At 37.0% G+C, this 23,846-nt stretch overlaps 1 protein-coding gene across 1 annotated transcript; it reads left to right on the top strand.

Annotated features, from left to right (window-relative positions):
• Window positions 1-22,673: 22,673 nt before the first annotated feature.
• LOC118485045 lies at window positions 22,674-23,585 on the top strand. The gene has a single exon (XM_035981269.1). The coding sequence runs from the start codon at window positions 22,674-22,676 to the stop codon at window positions 23,583-23,585; it is 912 nt and encodes a 303-aa protein (XP_035837162.1).
• The last annotated feature ends 261 nt before the right edge of the window (window positions 23,586-23,846 follow it).

The raw sequence follows: 23,846 nt of genomic DNA, 5'->3' as shown, positions 1-23,846 counted from the left end.
CATTTGTAGGGTTTCTTCACATTAATTTTTAGACTTTTATCTGTGTGTTCACCACGTTGACCAGAAAATAGGATATTTGTTGGCACTTGGCTTCAGCTGATCTTTCTTTAATTTACAAATTTTGCATTTGGACAATTGTAAAATAGTTTAGATTTCATAGTCGAGTTATGTTAGATTAGTTAGTCACAACCATAACATAAGGCTTGGCATTTTGACCAAATGAATATACTTCTAGAAAATTGGCAATTTCTGACCAAAATTTCCGACAAAACAAATATGGTCGGAAAATTTCATTTTCCAACAAATTACCGACTAAAATAAAAAAACTAGTTTTAGCGACTATTTTCCAACAACTTACCGACCAAAAGAATAAGGGTCGGAAATTTGAAGGAAACTTCCGACTAAATTCAGACCACAAAAAAAAATATCGGAAAATGGTCGGAAAAGTTAAAAATAAAAAATGAAAATATGTTTGTCGGAAACTAGTCGGAAAATGTAGAACCAAAAGGTTGTTATTTTGTGTGTATGTTTATATGTAGGTGTATTTGTGAACGTATGTACGATATGTATGTATGTGTGTGTATATTGTAAGTATGTATATATGTGTGTGTTTGTATGTATGTATCTCTTGTATGTGTATATGTACAATTGTATAGTGTATGGATATGTGTTTGTATGTGTATTTGTATCTATGTATCTCTTGTTTGTGTATATGTATGGTTGCATCTTTATTTGTATGTGTATGTGTATGTGTATGTGTAAGTACATGTGTATGTATGTGTCTGTGTTTGTATACATGTGTGCGTAAGTGTACGATTGTATGTATGTGCATCCACATGTATGATCTCTTGTATGTTTATGTGTATGCGTATGTAAATGTTTGTGTTTGTATTTGTGTGTGTGTGTATATATATATGTATGTGAATGTGTGCATTTGTATGTGCAGGTGTGATAGGTATGTATGGGACTCGGTGTATACATAAACACAAACATGTATACTAATAAAAGTGGTAAAAGCTAGTATTAAGTAATCGATCCAGATAGTATACACGTACCTGCGTATCTGTATAATACATATAAGTTGGTAAAATAAAAGTATTTCATGTATAATTAAGGTGTACAAAAGAAGGGACGAAAAAAACGACGTTTACAGCTCGAAAAAATAAAAAGAATTTTGGTCGGAAAATGGTTGGAAATTTCCAATGAAACTCAACATGTTGTTGGGAATGGTCAGAAAATGGTCAGAAAGTCGTCGGAGTATTCCGACCATTTTCCGACCAAAAGCTTGATTTTATACTATTTTCCTTCTTGATTTCCAACAATAGGCAAGAGAGTGTTTTAATTAGTCCAATTATGGGCATATTTTACTCTTAATTCGTTGCATAGAAATCCGATTAAGAAACCAGTTAGTTGAATACGAAGGATGTCATCAATTAGATCATTACTTGAATCAGGAAGTTACGACTCATAATTCTTACGAATGATAAGAAATTGATCAAGATTCCAAGATGGTTCTTGCCTAATAGTCCAGGAAACGTCGAGTTTGACAGAGCTTTGGTCCCGAGATTATCGGTTCGGTGATAAGAAATGAGTAGAAGATAGAAATGACACCGAACAGTCACTTATAATTTGGTTTCTATTAATATATGAAAGTTACATACCCGTGAAACCAGTTGGACAACATCTCCCCTCTGGGAACCAAAAGCTTGTCCAACACAAGACCCAAGCCCCATATATATAGGCTGCATGGCTTCGTACGAACCCACTATGGGTGCCTTCGTACGAAGCGACTTGGTCTTGCATCCGTACGAACCGACTATGTCATCCCTTCGTATGAAGCGGCTTATACATCACAAAACCTATGATTCGTACTGGATTTCACCCTGTTCTATACAATATTCAATACACGCTCTATCCAGCCTATTCGCACAGTGACAGAAATATGCACCAACATTGCCAATCATTGCAAGCAAAAGGAGTGAAATTTATTCTAAGTGGTTTTCACTAAGATCATAAGCTTTTAAAAAAAGGAAATTGGAAAATTCTTGATTATTTGGGAGGCCTTAACTAGTGGTTTTCATTTTCAATCAGATCATAAGTGTTTTAAAAATGAAGGACATTGAAAAATTCTCGATTATTTGGGAGACCTTAACTAGTGGTTTTCAATCAGATCATAAGCTTATAAAAATAAAGGAAATTAAAAAATTCTCGATGATTTGGGAGGCCTTAACCAACAAGCATAAAAGAAAACGATTTCTAGAGCACAATCCAAAAAGAAAACATTCACAAAATAATAAGTTGGATAAAAACATTTATCATTTGTCTTTTTTATCATAATTCGTTATTACGATTTTAACATGATGCTACATGTTCAAATATACTTTAAAATTTGTTTAAAGATAACTTATTGTATTATTTTAAGTGTGAGATTACTCATAAAATTATAATATAAAAAACTTTTTCGAGTCCGGGAAGCAGTTACGGGCGATAACGTAATATCATATAATTATTCAAATTTGATTTTTAAAATAGTTATATGATATATCTATTGAACTAACCAGTTTTTTTAATCGGGTGGTAAGCCAGAATAGTTTAGAATTACTAGCTTCGTAAAAAAGGTCACATAATTTTTAGACAAAATAAAATAAATCAAATCCGAAAATGTCCCAACTGTCTTGCGCGCACAATACTGTCAGAAAAGAAACCCTTGTGGTTTGGTATTTCTAGAGTCGCGTTGCAGGGTTTGGGAGAATTGCGAATTTAGGGTTTTCAATCAACGGTTTCAGGGTGTCTCAATCAAACAACATTATACATCGTCGGTTTCAGATCAGATCAAGATCAACTGGATGTAGCCGAGAATCACACTATATTTGAATCAACAGGTACGTACACAACCATTCTTCTGTAAAACAAGAATTGCGTTGCAGGATTTTGGGGGAATTGCGAGTTTAAGGTTTTTCAATCAACGCTCATCTGATGTGTTCTTGCAACTAATTAATCGGCAACTTTATGAAATTCTTATTTTTACTGGGTTGATTGGGTGACGAAGGTTGCTAGTGTATAGTATTTTCTGTTAATATTCTGTTTTTGATGATTTTATATATGTGGTTTTCATGTTTTTTTTAATTATTTCTTTGTAATCCGATTTTTATATATAGTTTAATAGCTTGGCGGTTTGACACTTTTTTTTTACATGACTGAGCTTACATTCGAGAAACAGGAATGCGGTTACCAGAGCACCTACAAGCTCATTTTGACTTGTCTTTGTACTTTGAGGCTTGTACATTGCGGTTGATTGGGCGACGAAGGGTGCTATTGTAGCGTGAATTGCTTTGTTGATGAAGTTTATTCTGTTAATATTCTATTCATGATTTTATCTATGTGATTTTCTTATAGTTTAATGTCTTGGTTATGATTTTTTTTATATAGTTTAATAGCTTTGTGACTTGACAATTTTTTTATGGTATTTTACATGACTGAACCTGCATTCGAGAACTAGGAATTATGTTACTTGAGCACCTAAAAAACCATTTCAACTTGTCTTTGTACTTTGAGGCTTGTACTTTGCGGGTGATTTGGCGCCGAAGGTTGCTATTGTAGCATGAATTTCTTTCTTGATGAAGTTTATTCTGTTAATATTGTATTTTTGATGATTTTATCTATGTGATTTTCATACTTTTATTTCTTTGTAAAAAGATTATTTTTATTGCTATTGTAATAGTTTTTTATGATATTTTACATGATTGAACTTGCATTCGAGAACGAGGAATTCTGTTACTAGAGCACCTAAAAACCCATTTCAACTTGTCTCTGTACTTTGAGGCTTGTACTTTGCGGTTGACTGGGCGATGAAGGTTGTGTAGCGTGAATTCCTTTCTTGATATAGTTCTTTCAGTTAATAATCTTTTTTCAATGATTTTATCTATGTGATTTTCATATTTTATATTTCTTTGTAATGAGTTTTTTTACTACAGTTTAATAGTTTTGTCACATTCGAGAGATAGGACTGCCGTTACCAGAGCACCTAAAAACTCATTTCAACTTGTCTTTGTACTTGGCGGTTGATTGGGTAATGAAGGTTGTCCCTGTAGCTTGGATTGCTTTCCGAATGAAGTTTTTTTTTCGTTTATAATGATTTTGACTACGTTATTGTAATAATTTTTATTTCTCGGTAATGGTATTTTTATATAGTTTAATAGCTTTGTGGTTTGACACTTTTATATGGTATTTTACAAGACCAAACTTGCATCTGAGAACTAGGAATGCTATTACTAGAGCACCTAAAAACCCGTTTAACTCTTCTTTCTACTTTGCGGTTGATTGGGTGTCGAAGGTTGCTAGTTTAGCGTGACTTGCTTTTTGATGATTTTATACATGTGTTTTTCATGTTCTTTTTTTTTTAATTTCTTTGTAATCAGATTTTTTATATATTGTTTAATAGCTTTGCAGTTGGACAGTTTTTGTTTTTATTTATGATATTTTACATGACTTAACTTACATTCGAGAACGAGTAGTTCTGTTATTAGAGCACCTAAAAACTCATTTCAACTTGTCTTTGTACTTTGAGGCTTGTGCTTTGTGTTTGATTGGGTGACAGAGGTTGCTATTGTAGTAGCATGAATTGCTTTCTTGATGAAGTTTATTCTATTAATATTCGATTTTTGATGATTTTATCTATGTGATTTTTCAATTTTTTTTCTTTGTTAAGAGTTTATTTTTATATAGTTTAATAGCTTTGTGCTTTGATGGTTTTTTATGGTATTTTACGTGTCTGGTGATGTGCGTTGGTGTGTATATATTTTAGATTTATATTTTAAGCACTTTTTACACTTTTTAGTCAAGTTTTAAATTTATAAAACACGATATTTACTAACATAAACACACATATGGGCAAGTGCACCCATCGTGGACGTAGTATAGTGTTGGTAAGATACCGATGTCGTCCAAGGACACAAGAGCTTTTAGTACCGGTTTATCCTCAACGTCTAATCAAATCAAAATGTTAGAAAAAGATTTTTAAACTAAGAAAATAAAACTAAAAATAACTAAATGCTGAAAAATAAAATAAAATTAAAAACATATAGACAAGATGAATCACTTGGATCTGACTCGTGTGTTAGTATAACCGTTGATTATTTTTGCCCTTTTGCACTTGTTTAAGAGATTATCTTAGTTATTGTAGTAGGCCCCTCTTTTGAAGGCGACGTCACCCTCAACCCAGTAGTTTGAGTCAGCAATGATACAATCCTAAAGGGTTGGATTATTGAAAGATAATTAATTAAGTTATTAATGCAAATTATGGTAGGCCCCTCTTTTGGAAGTGACGTTACCCTCGACTAAGTAGTCTGAGTCAGCAGGGATACAGTCCTAAATAGTCGGGTTACAGTATTAATAGTAGTTAACTTATGAGGGGATCAAAGAGTTTGGACCCCCGCCATCCAATACCTTTGGGTATTGAAGGAGGTCCTACTAAATTTGACCCAGGTCCCTTGCAGGACCTCTAAACGCTGAACAAGGGCAAGACCCTTACCAAACCGTTCCCTTAACCCCCGACCAGGTAGCCAACATACCTCCATATAGACCGTGGAGATATGAATGGTGAAAATCTTTTATTTTTTATAGACAGTAAAATAATGCCAAGACACCACAGACAAACGATAAGGAAGAATCACCTTCAACATAAACAACTAGTTATTAAATTCATTAATACAAAACCAATTAAGAAGTGCAACAGATTAAAAATAAAAAGTATTATACTAAACACTTGTCTTCACCGAGTGATGTAAGAGACTTAGGCAAACATGGCCTTGATTATCAAGAACTCTTACGATCAATCTTGGATCCCGAGACGACTCACACACTCTATGATGGACAATGGATGATGGTGGTGGATGATGGTGTTGTGATGGTGGTGGGTGGTGGATGAAGTGTGAGAGAGGTGGTGTGCCAAGGGATGAGTTGCAATGAATCCAAGCACTCCTATTTATAGGCTGAACAGAGGCCTGGGCACGGCCCCGTGTCCGCTGGGCATGGCCCCTTGCCTGTCTGACACTATCTCTCTTCATTAATTGTAATTCGCAATTACAATTAATGCGCCTGCAGTACTTTGGGCACGCCCCCGTGGTGAGCAATAGAAGCTTCTACATGTTTGTCTTTTCTGCTGCTTCTTGGGCACGGCCCCGTGCTCGCTGAGCACGGGGCGTGCTCAGCCTTCTGTCTTCCTTGTTTTGCTTGGGAGGATGCTGTCGCGGGGTCGGGCAGTCCACTTATGTCCCTTTTCTTGTATTTATGTTAGATTTAGCTGTCTTTTTGCTTCTTTTGTTAATTTTGAGCTCATTTAATCCTGAAAATACAAAAGGAAGACAAAAACACACTTTTTCCAACATTAGTACTTAAAAAGGGTTAGTTTTATGCCCCATTTGATGTAATTTATATGTTGCATTTTACACACATCAAATATCCCCACACTTGAATTTTTGCTTGTCCTCAAGCAAAACTCTTTAATATGTGGCTTACACTCCCAAATAGAATGGGTAGAAGAGAAGGTTTTGGGCTTGTCATAGAGTGTCGGGACTTTCCAAGATTGTTTAGGTTTTATTTTTTTTCTTATTTACAATCATATTCGTCATCATTTATTAAAAACTTTTCATAAGGTAAATTATTTATTAAGGCATAACATACCTTTCTAAAATTCCATTTATATACAAGTTCACATACCTCACGGGAGAAATCACTCACACTCGGCCGAATGTGTATTTTTAGTGAATCACTCGAGAGCGGCATGGAACTTATTCCTACTATAAGCTTGCCAAGCAATCAATCCTCCTCCTTTTTAACTTTATACCTTTGTAAATATCAAGAGGACTTTTTTGGTGAAGGGTTAGGCTTGGGCTAAAGGTGGGTTGTTGGGTTAGTGGTTAGTAGAAAAGGCGAAAGTCGTAAAAAGCGTCGGTTTTCGTAAAACATTTTGTTTTTGTGACTTTTTATTTAATGAAGTATTTATTCAAACAAGCTTTTGTTTGAGGAGCTTTGTTTGTTTATTTCTAACTTCATTGTAAAATATATATATATATATATATATATATATATATATATATATGTATATATATATATATTTTTGTTTTTGTCACACGAAGACCGAGCTTGTTACTAAAATAAAAGGTAAAAATAAAAAGGGTTTTTGGTAGGTAAAAAGGGTTTTTGATTAAGAAATAAAAAGGTTTAGGCTCAAAGGGGCTAACTAGGGGGAATTTTTTTTCGGGTAGGTGAAAAGAAAAATAAAAATAATGGTGTTGAAAGAAAAAGGGTTAGTCCTAATGCCTCCATCATTTACTTACTTGGGTTTAAGTTGGTAAGGACCCGGAATGAATTGTCGTGGCAAGTTCTAGAGTCGTAAGAACCAAGCGGCTATTCACACAAGAAACGAAAAATGAGCATTTAGCGTAAAGATGTATATTTGTATGCTCAATAAAGGCTCAAAACTCACTTTTGTGGGAATGGGTTTTTATGTGATCAAGTATATATAATCGAATTTTAACTAAGATTGTCATACCGTTTTATAATTTTCTTATGTTGGTCCTTTTAATCACGACGCTATCGGTTGTAAACTTATAAAAATATAACCTTGTTAGTCTTGGAATTCCCAACTTAAACTTAGACAAGTAAAAAAAATGAAAGATTTTTTTGAAAAAATTTTGGGGTAATTAGCGGTTCCAATAGAGTTTTGTGTAACGCTTTTTATTAGGACTTGCAAAATTCAAGGTTTTAGTATCCCTCCCCCCCCCCCCCCCCCGCACTTAAATTACACATTGTCCTCAATGTGTCCCAAAAATAAATTTCTAGGTTGATTGAATGTGCAAAATGGTGTTAAAAGCAAAATTTTTATGTTACTGGCAGTCTGGACACGGCCCCGTGTTGAGTAGACACGGCCCCGTGTTCAAGTGCCAGTAACGAGAACTTACAGAAGTTGAACACGAGGGCGTGTTCGCTGGGCACGACCCCGTGTCTGACCAAAAATCTGCAGAAGTTTGCCAAACAGTAGGTCTGGGTGATGGGCACGGGGGCGTGTCGGCTGGACACGACCCCGTGTGGACAGTCTGCAAGGCTGAAAAATGGGGTTTCTTCTTCCGGTTTCCTGTCCTGGCTTTATTAGTGCTAATGATTAGCACTCTAAGCCTCAATTGTACCTGTTTTACCACTAAATACCATACCAAGCAATACAAAACATCCTAAATTACCATAGTTAATCATCCAAACCATAAAGAAAAATAAAGCAGAAAGTAAAAAGGAGTTACGGAAAGTAAGTTGTCTAACACTCGGCACGCAGGCCGGAAATTGTTTTGATAGATAAAAAGGGACCTTAACCTGTGGGCTCGCCATCAACCCGCTCTTGCTCCTCCTCCAACCTCCTAGTCCATATCCTCATCGCTGTCATCACCTCCGTCCCCATGACCCGCCATATACTCCCGGATGTTCCCGGTGTCGTCTTGTATATCGGTGATGCTTCGCTCAATAGCCCCGACCCGGTGATATGTATTGTTGGCAAGGTTGTAGGTGTTCCTGGTGCACATGAGGTTTTCCTACAAAAAATCATGTAAACTTTGAAGGTTAGAAAAACCGCTTCCTTGGGAGGAGGATTGCCCCGGATCACCATGGGGTTGATACTGGTAGTGGAGAGGTGGAGCGTGAAGGACTAGGGCCTCTTGTGGGTTCCATGCATAGCCTTGCATCCTTTGAAAGCTTACTGACCCGTCTTCCGCCTCATAAATTAGGTTCATGGCGCGGCAAATGTGTGTATCAACTCGTCCCGACCATGGGCTCCTTTCAAAGGACCTATGAATGTGCGTGAAGTGCTTGAAGAGGCGGTACACCCATCCCCCAAAGAAGATAGGGGTTGGTTCACGAGCAAGACGGTTCAGATGCATGTTTCGAAGCAGGAGATATGGAATATCGAGGGCCCTCCGGTTATGGATGCAGTGAAGGACTACCAAATCTTTTAACCCAACAACACCGCTACTGTCGTGTCGCTGACTAAGAGAGTAAGTGAGGAGCCTATGGATGTAGCGATAAAGCGGATCCCTCAGCTTAGTACTCTTTGTGCTGCTCGGGTTGTAGTGCCCTTCACCGATTTGGGCCCATGCGGCTTGGCGCTCATTTTCGTCCAGATCTCGCAATCCCCCGGTGTTTTCCTCATTTCCCGAATCTTCTTCCGTATACAATCCCACTATTGCCCCAAACTACGCCATAGAGATCGAGTACCTTGTCCCACCACATCGAAATGCAACCCCCTCATTGTCAAACGGGTCACACCTTGAAGTGAAGGTGAAAGTATTGTAGAATTCCATAGTGCATTGATGTACCGAACGAAGTCGAGTGGTCAAGGCAACCCTTAGTGTTCCGGTAACAAGGTTGTTGAATCGGTCGAGCTGGTTCACCAAGGTTAATAGGTCCGTGCACGCTTGCCTCGGGTATTTCTCGGGCCTTGTTTGAAGTATTTCATATCTAGCCCTAGCATCGAGCTCTGTGGCATTGAATCTTATGAACTTCGCCATCTGTAGGAATACACAAAAAGTTAGCATCAAACGATAAGATTTTCGGTGAAAAACTGCAAACAGTTAGCTGGACACGGCCCCGTGTTCAGCGGGCACGACCCCGTGTCCAGGCGTCTATTACTCAAAAACTTCATTTTTTGACCCGGTCCCGAAAATCTGAAAATTTTTGGCCAAGTAGGTGCGGTTTTCCCCGAAAATGAAACCCCAATTGCCGTTTTTCCCAAAACAACCCGTTTACCCCTTTGATTTTATCTTTTTCGGTTAAAAAACAAGGGTTTGAGGTTTTTGTGAGAAATTGGGCAAATCTATCAACAATATAAGTGTATATACTTCCCATTACACTAATCTAAACTAATACTAACAGATTATTTCAAAAATTTGAGGTTCGATCCGGATGAACTTCAAGAACCCTAGATTTTTCCCCAAATTTTTGATGTTTAACTACATGCAAGTAACTAATCTAACTACTAATGATGATAGAATCATAACTTGATGTTGTTAGATCTAGAGGTAACGTCGAAAATCTGCAGAAAATCGCCTCGGACCAGAGCTTTTTCGGGGAAACGAGGCGTGTGGAATGATGTAACTGTTATGAAAAGAGGGTTTTATCCCGACAGTTGCGTCGACACAGCCCCGTGCCGAGCAAAAATTAAATTTTTTTTTTTTGTGTGTGCTTGTGTGAGTGCCCGTTTTTTCCCGAAAACATGGTTAGAAGACTTACCGGTTTCGATGTATACTCACTTGTTTGTAACATACCAGGTATGATGTGGATGCTTTTTATTCGTCGACCGTTTGAAGCAAGATCTCTTCTTCCTCATCCTCAATGGATCCTCGATAGAGTTTTAGCCGTTGGCCATTGACTTTGAATGGAATCCCATTTCGAGCTTTAATTTCTACTGTACCGTGAGGAAAAATATGGGTGATGGAAAAAGGTCCTGACCACCTAGATTTTAGTTTACCCGGAAATAATCGAAGTCGAGAATTAAACAACAGAACTTGGTCTCCTACTTGTAATTCATTAGGTTTAATATATTTGTCGTGTAAATTTTTCATTCTTTCCTTACAAATTTCAGAGTTAGAGTATGCAAAATTCCTTAGTTCGTATAATTCATTTATTTGACCAAATCGATTTTTACCTGTAGTTTCTAAGTCTAGGTTTACATTTTTTATTGCCCAGTAGGCTTTGTAAGCTATTTCTACTGGCAAATGACAACTTTTTCCATAGACGAGCTAATACGGGGTTGTGCCTATAGTGGTTTTATAAGCAGTTCGAAAGGCCCATAAAGCATCATCTAGTTTATCAGCCCATTCCTTTTTATTTAAACCTACAGTTTTTTCAAGTATTCGTTTTAAACCTCTGTTACTCACTTCGGCTTGTCCATTTGTTTGAGGGTGATATGTTGTTGAGACCCGGTGATAGACCCCATATCTTGTTAAGATTTTTTTCGAGTTGATGATTGCAAAAATGGGTACCCCTATCACTTATCAAAGCTTTAGGTGTTCCAAAACGAGAGAATATTTTTTTCAGAAATTTTACCACTACTCTTCCATCGTTTGTTGGGAGAGCTTCGGCCTCGGCCCATTTAGACAAGTAATCAACCGCCACCAGTATATATTTGTTTCCTTTTGACGGTGGGAAGGGTCCCATGAAATCGAGTCCCCACACATCAAAAATTTCACAAACGAGAATGCCGTTTTGAGGCATTTCGTTTTTGGAAGAAATATTACCTGATCTTTGGCAGGCATCACATGTCTTTACAAGATCTTGCGCATCTTTGTAAATTGTTGGCCAATAAAATCCTGAATCAAATACCTTTCGTGCGGTACTAGCGGCACCATGATGTCCTCCATATGGTCCTTCATGACAATGGCGGAGAATTCTTCGTGCTTCGCCACCATGGACACACCTTTGGATGAGTTGGTCAGCACACATTTTGAAAAGATAAGGGTCTTCCCAAAAGTAATGCTTTACATCAGTAAAGAACGTCTTTCTTTGATGATGTGGCCATCCTTTGGTGACTATACTGCTAGCTAAGTAATTAGCGTAGTCAGCATACCATGGTTCTTGTCTGCTTTCCACCATTTCCAAGGATTCTGTTGGAAATTTTTCGTTGATTTGTTCATCCCTGGTTGCCTCCAAAGCTGGGTCTTCTAGGCGTGAAAGATGATCTGCAGCAGTGTTTTCTGCTCCTCTTTTGTCTTTGATTTCAATATCAAATTCTTGGAGGAGTAGAATCCATCTGATCAAACGTGGTTTTGCGTCTTGTTTCTTGAAGAGGTATCGGATAGCTGCATGATCTGTATAGACTACAGTTTTAGAAAGAACAAGGTAAGAACGAAATTTATCAAAAGCAAATACCACGGCTAGTAACTCTTTTTCAGTAGTTGTGTAGTTTTCTTGTGCATCATTTAGTGTTTTACTAGCATAATAAATTGGGTGGAAATGCTTTTCTTTTCTTTGTCCCAAGACTGCTCCAACAGCAAAGTCACTTGCATCACACATGATTTCGAAAGGAAATTTCCAATCAGGGGCTATCATGATAGGTGCATTGACTAGCATTTCCTTGAGGGTTAGAAATGCTTGATTGCAATCCTTGTCAAAGATGAAAGGTGCATCTTTTTCAAGTAATTTTGTTAGAGGTCTTGAAATTTTCGAAAAGTCCTTGATAAACCTTCTATAAAATCCGGCATGCCCTAGGAAACTTCTGATTGCTCTAACAGAGGAGGGTGGAGGTAATCGAGAAATAGTGTCTACTTTTGCTCGATCAACTTCCATTCCTTCGCTTGAGATTTTGTGACCGAGTACTATTCCCTCTGTTACCATGAAATGGCATTTTTCCCAGTTAAGGGCGAGGTTAGTTTCCTCACATCGGGATAGCATTCGTTCGAGGTTATCGAGGCATTGGTCATATGAATCTCCAAAGATAGAAAAGTCGTCCATGAAGACTTTCATTGTCTTTTCTATCATGTCATGGAAAATGGCCACCATACAACGTTGGAATGTTGCGGGTGCATTACATAGACCGAACGGCATGCGTCGATAAACAAAAGTTCCATAGGGGCATGTGAAAGTCGTCTTTTCTTGGTCTTCAGGTGCTATTGGTATTTGAAAATAACCTGAAAAACCATCCAAGAAACAGTAAAATTTATGACCGGATAGTCGTTCTAACATTTGATCAATGAAGGGCAAAGGAAAGTGATCTTTCCTCGTAGCTTCATTTAATCGTCTATAGTCTATACAAACTCTCCATCCTGTGACGGTTCTTGTTGGTATTAATTCACTTTTTTCATTAGTTATAACCGTCATACTTCCTTTCTTCGGGACTACTTGGACGGGACTTACCCATGGACTATCGGAGATAGGATAGATTAGTCCGGCGTCAAGTAGTTTGATGACCTCATTTTTAACCACTTCTTGCACATTGGGATTTACTCTACGTTGTGGTTGTATTACTGTTTTGTAGTCATCATTCATTAAAATTTTGTGCGTGCACATGGAAGGACTTATTCCTTTGATATCTACAAGCTTCCAAGCGATCGCATTTTTGTGTTTTCTAAGAAGATTGATTAATTTTTCTTTTTCTACGCTACTTAATTTAGATGAAATAATTACAGGTAAATTACCATCTTTGTCTAGAAAAGCATATTCCAAACCTTTCGGGAGTTCTTTGAGCTCAGTGGGTGGGTCTTTAGAAGACACCTTATTTTGCGGCTCATCTAGGTCAAGAACTTTAAAGGTTTGTTCTATGGCGACCTCTTCTTCAACAAAGTGGTCAACTTCTTCACTTGTATCGGGTGGCTAATCTTCATCTTCAATTAGGGGGTCATTGTTGCCAAAAGGATATTTCATTGAACGCTCAAGATCTATGCTCCTTTTGAATGCCCCTAAATAAAGAGGTAGGTTATTAAATTTCCGGTTTTTCAAGGCTTCATGAGTTTTTACAAAAGGTTTTCCCAAGACTAGAGGAGTGTCATTGAGGATGACAAAGTCGGTTGGAATAACCATTTGATTTGTTTGAACCAAAACATCCTCAACCACACCGATTGATTTTATTACCTTCCGATTAGATAGAAAAATGGGTATTTGAAGTGGAGAAAAATCACTAATATTTAATTTTTCAAAAATGTAGTTAGGCATTATGTTAACACAAAGATCTTTATCAATGGTGACATTACTAATAAATGAATTTTGAAAGAAACATGGAACCGGTGTAATGTTAATTTCAAAAGGATCTTCTTTTACTAGTGAAGTTTAATCATTAGTTAACTTAACACTTACCATTTCTTCAATTTTAGTGTTAGTTTTTAACTCTTTTAAAAACTTAGCATGAGTGGTTACTAAACAATGATTTTCAAAAGAAGGTGACAAGAGATTAATTTCTTCAAAATTAGACTCTTCTTGAGATTTAACGTTATCGGCCTCTCCTTTCTCGTTGTTTAGCTCATCTGTCGGTTTTTCACTTATTTGTTCTTCCATTTTTAATTCCTCAATTATCGTTTCTTCCTTTTTTAATTCTTCTCTTGCGCGGGACTCCTCTTCCCTTGCGCGAGATTCTTTTATGCATCTTTTGATAAATTTGAGTTTTTCTATTATCCTATCGGCTATGTCGGTGATAGAGTAAGGATCGGGATCCTCATGGCTTGAATCCGGTTGTTCGATCCTTGGTTCCTCATAGTACTCATATGAAGTAGATGGCTCACACCATTGTTCTTCATTGTAAGCATATGATGGATAAGGGTCGTAATTTTGTTCTTCATAGTACTCATATGAGGTGGGTTGTTCACGCCATGATTCCTCATAATAAGTGTATGAAGGTGGTGGCTCATATCTTGACTCTTCAAAGTATGAGTATGAAGGCTCATACCTTGGTTCATCAAAATATGAGTATGAGGGAGGAGGTTCATACCTTGGGTCTTCATAGGATGTGTATGAAGTCGATGGCTTGTACCTGGGTTCCTCATAATGGTTGTATGAAGCGGATGGTTGAAATAAGTTACAATATTGTACCGAGTGCGGGTTTCCACAATTAGTGCAATAGTCTCTCATATAATCATCTTCCTCATAGGTGTAGTTGTAGCCTCCTGAGTATTGATCCATAAGAATCACACAACAGACCACAACTGAGTCTCGGGACCAGAAAACAAAATAAAGACGGAAACAGAAGCTGGACACGGCCTCGTGCTCAGTGGACACGGCCCCGTGTTCAGGATCTGTATCTGGGCGTTTTTTAATTAAAGTTACTGGTCTCGTTAGACACGGGGGCGTGTTTAGTGAGCACGGCCCCGTGTTCAGACTCTGTATCTGGGTATCTAACTAAAAATATGCAACACGGGGGCGTGTTCAGTGAGCACGGCCCCCTGTTCAAGCTACTGTAAATGCAAACTAAACTAAAATGCAGAAAAATGTGCGCGCATTTTGAAAAGGTTTTGAAAAACTGATTAGGCTAAGCTTTCTTAAAATCCTTGTGTCCCCGGCAACGACGCCAAAAAACTTGATGTGCGTTGGTGTGTATATATTTTAGATATATATTTTAAGCCATTTCTACACTTTTTAGTTAAGTTTTAAATTTATAGAACACGATATTTACTAACACTAAACACACATATGGGCAAGTGCACCCATCGTGGACGTAGTATAGTGTTGGTAAGATACCGAGGTCGTCCAAGGACACAAGAGCTTTTAGTACCGGTTTATCCTCAACGTCTAATCAAATCAAAATGTTAGAAAAAGATTTTTAAACTAAGAAAATAAAACTAAAAATAACTAAATGCTGAAAAATAAAATAAAATTAAAAACAGATAGACATGATGAATCACTTGGATCCGACTCGTGTGTTAGGATAACCTTTGATTATTTTCGCACTTTTGCACTTGTTCAAGAGATTATCTTAGTTATTGTAGTAGGCCCCTCTTTTGAAGGCGACGTTACCCTCAACCCAGTAGTTTGAGTCAGCAAGGATACAATCCTAAAGGGTTGGATTATTGAACGATAATTAATTAAGTTATTAATGCAAATTATGGTAGGCCCCTCTTTTGGAGGTGACGTTACCTCGACTAAGTAGTCTGAGTCAGCAGGGATACAGTCCTAAATAGCCGGGTTATAGTATTAATAGTAGTTAACTTATGAGGGGATCAAAGAGTTTGGACCCCCGCCATCCAATACCTTTGGGTATTGAAGGAGGTCCTACTAAATTTGACTCAGGTCCCTTGCAGGACCTCTAAACGCTGAACAAGGGCAAGACCCTTACCAAACCGTTCCCTTAACCCCCGACCAGGTAGCCAACATACCTCCATATAGACCGTGGAGATATGAATGGTGAAAATCTTTTATTTTATATAGACAGTAAAATAATGCCAAAAAACCACGGACAAACGATAAGGAAGAATCATCTTCAACATAAGCAACTAGTTATTAAATTCATTAATACAAAACCAATTAAGAAGTGCAAAAGATTAAAAATAAAAAGTATTATACTAAACACTTGTCTTCACCGAGTGATGTAAGAGACTTAGGCAAACATGGCCTTGATTGTCAAGAACTCTTACGATCAATCTTGGATCCCGAGATGACTCACACACTCTATGATGGACAATGGATGGTGGTGGTGGATGATGGTGTTGTGATGGTGGTGGGTGGTGGATGAAGTGTGAGAGAGGTGGTGTGCCAAGGGATGAGTTGCAATGAATCCAAGCACTCCTATTTATAGGCTGAACAGAGGCCTGGGCACGGCCCCGTGCCTGTCTGACACTATCTCTCTACATTAATTGTAATTCGTAATTACAATTAATGCGCCTGCAGTACTTTGGGCACGCCCCCGTGTTCACTGGGCACGGCCCCGTGGTGAGAAATAGAAGCTTCTACAGGTTTGTCTTTTCTGCTGCTTCTTGGGCACGGCCCCGTGCTCACTGAGCACGGGGCCTGTTCAGCCTTCTGTCTTCCTTGTTTTGCTTGGGAGGATGCTGTCGCGGGGTCGGGCAGTCCACTTATGTCCCTTTTCTTGTATTTATGTTAGATTTAGCTGTCTTTTTGCTTCTTTTGTTAATTTTGAGCTCATTTAATCCTGAAAATATAAAAGGAAGACAAAAACACACTTTTTCCAACATTAGTACTTAAAAAGGGTTAGTTTTATGCCCCATTTGATGTAATTTATATGTTGCATTTTACACACATCATCTGGACTTACATTCAACAAATAAGAATGTCGTTACTAGAGCACCTAAAAACCGATTACAACTTGCCTTTGTACTTTGAGGCTTGTACATTGCGGTTGATTGGGCGATGGAGGTTGCTACTATAGCGTGAATTCATTTCTTGATAAAGTTCTTTATGTTAATATTAGTTTTTTTGATGATTTTATCTATGTGATTTTCATATTTTATATTTCTTTGTAATGGGATTTTATTATATAGTTTAATTTAATAGCTTTGTCACATTCGAGAAATAAGAATGTCGTTACAAGAGCACCTAAAAACTCATTTCAACTTGTCTTTGCGGCTTGTACTTAGCGGTTGATTGGGTGATGAATGTTGCGGTAGTGTGGATTGCTTTCTGAAGGAAGTTTCTTTTCGTTGATACTCCGTTTATAATGATTTTGACTACTTTATTTTCAAATATTTTATTTATTGGTAATGCTATTTTTTATATAGTTTAGTAGCTTTGTGGTTTGACAGCTTTGTACTTTATATGGTATTTTACAAGGCTGAGCTTACATTCGAGAAATAGGAATGCCGTTACCAGAGCACCTACAAGCTCATTTTAACTTGTCTTTGTACTTTGAGTCTTGTACATTGCGGTTGATTGGGCGACGAAGGGTGCTATTGTAGCGTGAATTGTTTTCTTGATGAAGTTTATTATGTTAATATTCTATTTCTCATGATTTTATCCATGTGGTTTTCTTATAGTTTAATGTCTTCCGGTTATGATTTTTTTATATAGTTTAATAGCTTTGTCACTTGACAATTTTTTAATGGTATTTTATATGACTGAACTTGCATTCGAGAACTAGGAATTATTTACTAGAGCACCTAAAACCCCATTTCAACTTGTCTTTGTACTTTGAGGCTTGTACTTTGCGGGTGATTTGGCGCCGAAGGTTGCTATTGTAGCATGAATTGCTTTCTTGATGAAGTTTATTCTTTTAATATTGTATTTTTGATGATTTTATCTATGTGATTTTCATACTTTTATTTCTTTGTAAAAAGATTATTTTTATTGCTGTTGTAACACTTTTTTTACGATATTTTACATGACTGAACTTGCATTCGAGAACGAGTTCTGTTACTAGAGCACCTAAAAACCCATTTCCACTTGTCTCTGTACTTTGATGCTTGTACTTTGCGGTTGATTGGGTGATGAAGGTTGCTATTGTAGCGTGAATTCCTTTCTTGATATAGTTCTTTTTGTTAATAATCTTTTTTCAATGATTTTATCTATGTGATTTTCATATTTTATATTTCTTTGTAATGAGTTTTTTTTTACTATAGTTTAATAGCTTTGTCACATTCGAGAGATAGGACTGTCGTTACCAGAGCACCTAAAAACTCATTTCAACTTGTCTTTGTACTTGGCGGTTGATTGGGTAATGAAGGTTGTCCCTGTAGCCTGGATTGCTTTCCGAATGAAGTTTTTTTTCGTTTATAATGATTTTGACTACTTTATTTTAATAATTTTTATTTCTCGGTAATGGTATTTTTATATAGTTTAATAGCTTTGTGATTTGACACTTTTATATGGTATTTTACAAGACCAAACTTGCATCTGAGAACTAGGAATGCTATTACTAGAGCACCTAAAAACCCATTTAACTCTTCTTTGTACTTTGAGGCTTGTACAGTGCGGTTGATTGGGTGTCGAAGGTTGCTAGTGTAGCGTGACTTGCTTTTTGATGATTTTATACATGTGTTTTTCATGTTTTTTTAATTTCTTTGTACAGTTTTTGTTTTTATTTATGATATTTTACATGACTGAACTTACATTCGAGAGCGAGTAGTTCTGTTACTAGAGCACCTAAAAACTCATTTCAACTTGTCTTTGTACTTTGAGGCTTGTGCTTTGCGGTTGATTAGGTGACAAAGGTTGCTATTGTAGTAGCATGAATTGCTTTCTTGATGAAGTTTATTCTATTAATATTCTTTTTTTGATGATTTTATCTATGTGGTTTTTCAATTTTTTCTTTGTTAAGAGTTTATTTTTATATATTTTAATAGCTTTGTGCTTTGATGGTTTTTTTTGGTATTTTACGTGTCTGGACTTACATTCAAGAAATAAGAATGCCGTTACTAGAGCACCTAAAAATCGATTACAACTTGCTTTTGTACTTTGAGGCTTGTATATTGCGGTTGATTGGGCGATGGAGGTTGCTACTATAGCGTGAATTCATTTCTTGATAAGTTCTTTATGTTAATATTAGTTTTTTTTTTTTTGATGATTTTATCTATGTGATTTTCATATTTTATATTTCTTTGTAATGGGATTTTATTATATAGTTTAATAGCTTTGTCACATTCGAGAAATAGGAATGTTGTTACCAGAGCACCTAAAAACTAATTTCAACTTGTCTTTGTACTTTGCGGTTGATTGGGTGACGAAGGCTGTTGCGGTAGTGTGGATTGCTTTCTGAAGGAAGTTTCTTTTCGTTGATACTCCGTTTATAATGAATTTGACTACTTTATTTTTTAATATTTTATTTCTTGGTAATGATATTTTTTATATAGTTTAGTAGCTTTGTGGTTTGACAGTTTTGTACTTTATATGGTATTTTACAAGGCTGAGCTTATATTCGAGAAATAGGAATGCTGTTACTAGAGCACCTACAAGCTCATTTTAACTTGTCTTTGTACTTTGAGGCTTGTACATTGTGGTTGATTGGGCGACGAAGATTGCTATTGTAGCGTGAATTGCTTTCTAGATAAAGTTCTTTCTATTATTTTTTTTATGCTTTTGATGATTTTATCCATGGGATTTTCATATTTTTTTTTTCTTTGTAATGATAACTTTTTTTATATAGTTTTGTGGCTTGACAGTTTTATATGGTATTTTACAAGGCTGAGCTCACATTCAAGAAATAGTATTGCCGTTACCGGAGCACTTAAAAACCCATTTCAACTTGTTTTTGTACTTTGAGGTTTGTACATTGCGGTTGATTGGGCGACGAAGATTTTTATGGTTGCGTGAATTGCTTTCTTGATTAAAGTTCTTCTGTTGATATTATATTATAAAAAATGAATTTGACTTTGTTTTTTTTTATAATTTTTATTTTTGGTAATAAGATTTTTGTATATAGTTTGAGTATGTTTTTTCCTCTTTTTAGTTTTTCGATTTTCGTTTGTATAGGTTACCTAGTTTTTTGTGCTCGAATTCCCTACTTGCTTTGATTTTGACTATTTACTTTACAAGGTTACTTATGCTTTTAACCTTTTCTACTGTTTTTCTTGTTTTTGAATTTGAATTCTAAACTTATTTGATTTTGTTGTTTGTGGAGGTATAAAACTATTGTACTTTTATTGTCGTTTCAACTTATATTTTCTTTTCTATGGGATATGAATAGCAAAATTGATGGAACGCTTCTTACTCAAATTGAGAGGTAAAATGTCCAGAAGTGTCATCACGGTTTTGATCAGATTTTACATTTTCTTGGTAGAGTCGCAATATTTTGCTATACTACTAAAAATGTCATTAAACTTACGATCGTATTCTACATCTTCTTGGTCTGGAGGGACCAAAGACCTTAGGTCCTAGAAAATACATAAGGCATATATATAATCATATCGTCCTTGAAAATGCAACGGTTCGTTTGGGCCAGTGTTGTGAGCACATTGGCTAAGATTGGTGTGACGGTTGATTTGTTAAGGGGAACTTAGCATGCATTTTTTTCTTGTATGATGATAAGGTCAGTTGCATTTGTAACAATAGTTTTTGTTGTTTGTATATGGTAAACTTGTTTTTTTTCAAGCCATAAAACCTTTATAGATTCTTCTAAAGCTAGTTTTGGATATCATAATTACTGGTTGTTTTATTTCAAAGAAATATCTTTTCATACCTTTTGGATAGAGATGGCCAAATGGATTGGTCGTGTGGGTTGAGAAATTGGTTGAAGAAGTCAAATTTTTAATTCGGGTCACAACAGATTGGGCTAGAATACAATCACTCATTTAATTCATTTCTTCGAATTTAAAATGATTATTTTGCAAATATGACTTAACAAAAACTTGATTACTACAAAAATAATCTAGACCTTTTCTTAATAAATACATTTAAGAGGTTTTTATGAATTTGAGTACCGTGCGTATGGCTTCCAGCTTGCTTGTCTGGCCCATTTGGAAGAGATGGTTCAGTCGTTGAAACTGATAAAGATGTAAAGGATTTTCTCTTTGGATCACTAGACTTGATTGAAGAACTATGTCAGTGGCTGCTCCTGGTTTTTTATTTTATCTCCAGTGGAAAAATAGCTCAAATGAAAAGTGTAAAATGGGATGAACGGGTTGAAAAATGCCCAATGTGTGTTATAATGTAACTAACTATAAACCCTCCTAAGTCATTCTATTCAAGTAAGTAATTTCTTTTTGAAAGAATGCAATATTAAGCATATTTAGACAATACTTATATATACAAAAAAGGTGTTTCATTTTTAACCCAATCCGACCTGTTTTGGATCGATATCCGGGCAGCCCGTTTTGCCAATTATACATGTTTTTCTTCCATCATGGCTTTTTTCATGTTCTTGTATGTTGCTTCAAACTGAAGCTGAAACAGAATATGCGCTAAATGCTATATGAAGCACATCTTTGATAAGCATTTTGTAAAATACAATACTGAATATATAAGCTTATCTTTGAGAAAGCTGTTTTTCTAGTAAATTTCATATTGAAATTAATTAAAAAGTCTCTCACCGTAATCATGGATGCTTGTTTAGGTTATTGTTGTTGTAGATGCTTCAGTAGTGGAAGAATTTGCTGAGGTGGCAACCAAGCCATTGAAAGCCTTACCATAGGTTACACGTGGTCAAACGTTTATGGCATCAGAGAAACCAGAAGGGGTCCCAATTCAGGTGTTGGCAAAATTTTTAACATGTTGGTTTATTTTACGTGAAAGAGGTAATAACTTCTCATCTCTTATTTTTTTACAAGTATAGTTTGACCCATTTACTTTTGGATCCATCGATTCTGGTTACATTTTTCAAACAGGTCCAAAGGGTATTTTTATTAGTATGTGAATTATGTAAATCGTTTTTACAGAGGTTAGGGTATTATTGAGAAAATATATGTGTTTTAATCATACGTACTCTTATTATATAACAATAGAGATCCTGGACAAAGTATTTCATGTCAACTCATCCTGAACTATAATGGGTCAAAATGGGCCAAAAAGGGTTGGATGAACCTACACTCTCTTTTTAATTAATTTCTTTGTTTATAAAGTTATAAATATGCAAAGTATGACTTAACTAAAATCTTATTACTGTAAAAGTAGTCTAGATCTTCTGTTAATTAAAGCATTGTAGGTCTTTAAGAATTTGAGTTTAGTTTGTATGGCTTTTAATCTGTCTTTAAGAATTTGAGTTCAGTTTGTATGGCTTTTAATCTGTTCGACCCTTTTGATCCATTTTCTTTTTAGTTAAACCATTTGACCTGTTAAATGTAAGACACTGAAAATGATAAATGTGTAAGTTGATGGTCATAGGTTGTTGCTTTTACGAATAATAGTAATAGCTGGCGTATATTTTGTATAGTGATTTGTTAATTATAGGAATGATTTATTTAGATTAATAGGCAATCATTATTGATTGAGAGGAGATCTTATTGTAACAGTATTTATACACTCGATTGGAGTCAATACAAATCATCTTGAATACCATTTCTTACATGGTATCAGCCTTCCCTCGATCCTCCTCAACCTAACCCTAATCTCAGCCGACTGTCTCTTTTGTTTTCCTCTATCAACAAGGCCCTGCTCCCTTGTTAACAAGGTCCTGTTCCCTTATCAACAAGGTCCTGCTCCCTTGTTAACAAGGCCCTGTTCAATTTCCTCTCACTGCGGCTGTTTCTTTTCTGTTGCCACCTTCCGCCCCATCTCCTCTCTCCAATATTCCTTCTACTTTTCCCGATATCATCCTTTCTCTCATAATGGACAGCAAACTTCATCCTGCTATGACAGTGTCCAACATCAAAAACCTCGTACCCATAACCTTAGAAGCCGACGCTGCTCATTACACCACTTGGGCAGAACTCTCTCAGAACTCCTGCAAAGCATACCAGGTTTATGATCACTTGCAACCCAGAAAGAAAATACCAGCCTCTGCCTCCTCTTCTGAAGCTGACAAGGCTAAGGACGCTACTCCTCCAGAACCTTCTCCTGATGATGAAGCCCTCTGGTCGCGTCTCGATGCCATTGTCAAACAGTGGATCTATGGCACCATATCCACTGACCTCCTACACACCATCCTCACTCCAGGTCAAACAGCCTACGATGCTTGGACCATCCTGGCTAACCTCTTTCAAGACAACAAAAACACCAGGTCTGTCTTCCTTCGGCAGGAGTTTTCCAATGTCCGCCTAGAGAACTTTCCAAACATGTCGGCCTACTGTCAACAGGTTAAACTCCTGTCCGATCAACTTACTAGTGTGGGGGCCCCGGTTGACAATCAGAGACTTGTTCTTCAACTTTTAACCGGTCTTACCGAACAGTACGACGGGATTTCAACGATCCTACAACATAGGGATCCTCTGCCTGATTTTAATGAAGCACGTTCACATCTCACGATGGAGGAAAGTAAGAAGAAACATCAGGTTGCTCAGGCTGCCCATTCCTCCGCCACTGCACTTGCGGCTGTCACAACCAGCCCTTCACCATCTGACAACAACGCCAATCCTCCTTCTGATCGTAATCGTGGATGGGGTCGTAGCCGTGGACGTGGCAGGGGGCGTGGCCCCAATGGTCGCGGGGGCCGGGGGTACAATGCCAAGCACCCGTACATTGTGTTTCCGCAGGGTTGGGCATCGAATCAGTGGGCTGGACTTATGAATAATCAGGCCTAGCAATGGGCAGCAACAAACGCGAGTCCACCATGCCCTTACCCATCTACACCACGGCCCAATACGGGTGCAGGATTGCTTGGCCCAGCGCCGTCTCAGGCCTACACTGCAGGACCAGTTCCAACCGACATCGCACAGGCCCTTTACACTTTATCTCTCAATCAACCAGACCCGGTCGACATCATGGACACTGGACCCACAGGTCACATGGCAAACCAGCAAGGTAACATTTCCCCGTCTGTTTTTAATAATGGCACTCCTAAA

The sequence above is a fragment of the Helianthus annuus genome, chromosome 12 (genome assembly GCF_002127325.2).
Source record: "Helianthus annuus cultivar XRQ/B chromosome 12, HanXRQr2.0-SUNRISE, whole genome shotgun sequence".
NCBI classification, from domain to species: Eukaryota; Viridiplantae; Streptophyta; class Magnoliopsida; order Asterales; family Asteraceae; genus Helianthus; species Helianthus annuus.
Note: the sequence above shows the minus strand (reverse complement) of the source record. Positions and strands in the feature narration are given on the sequence as shown.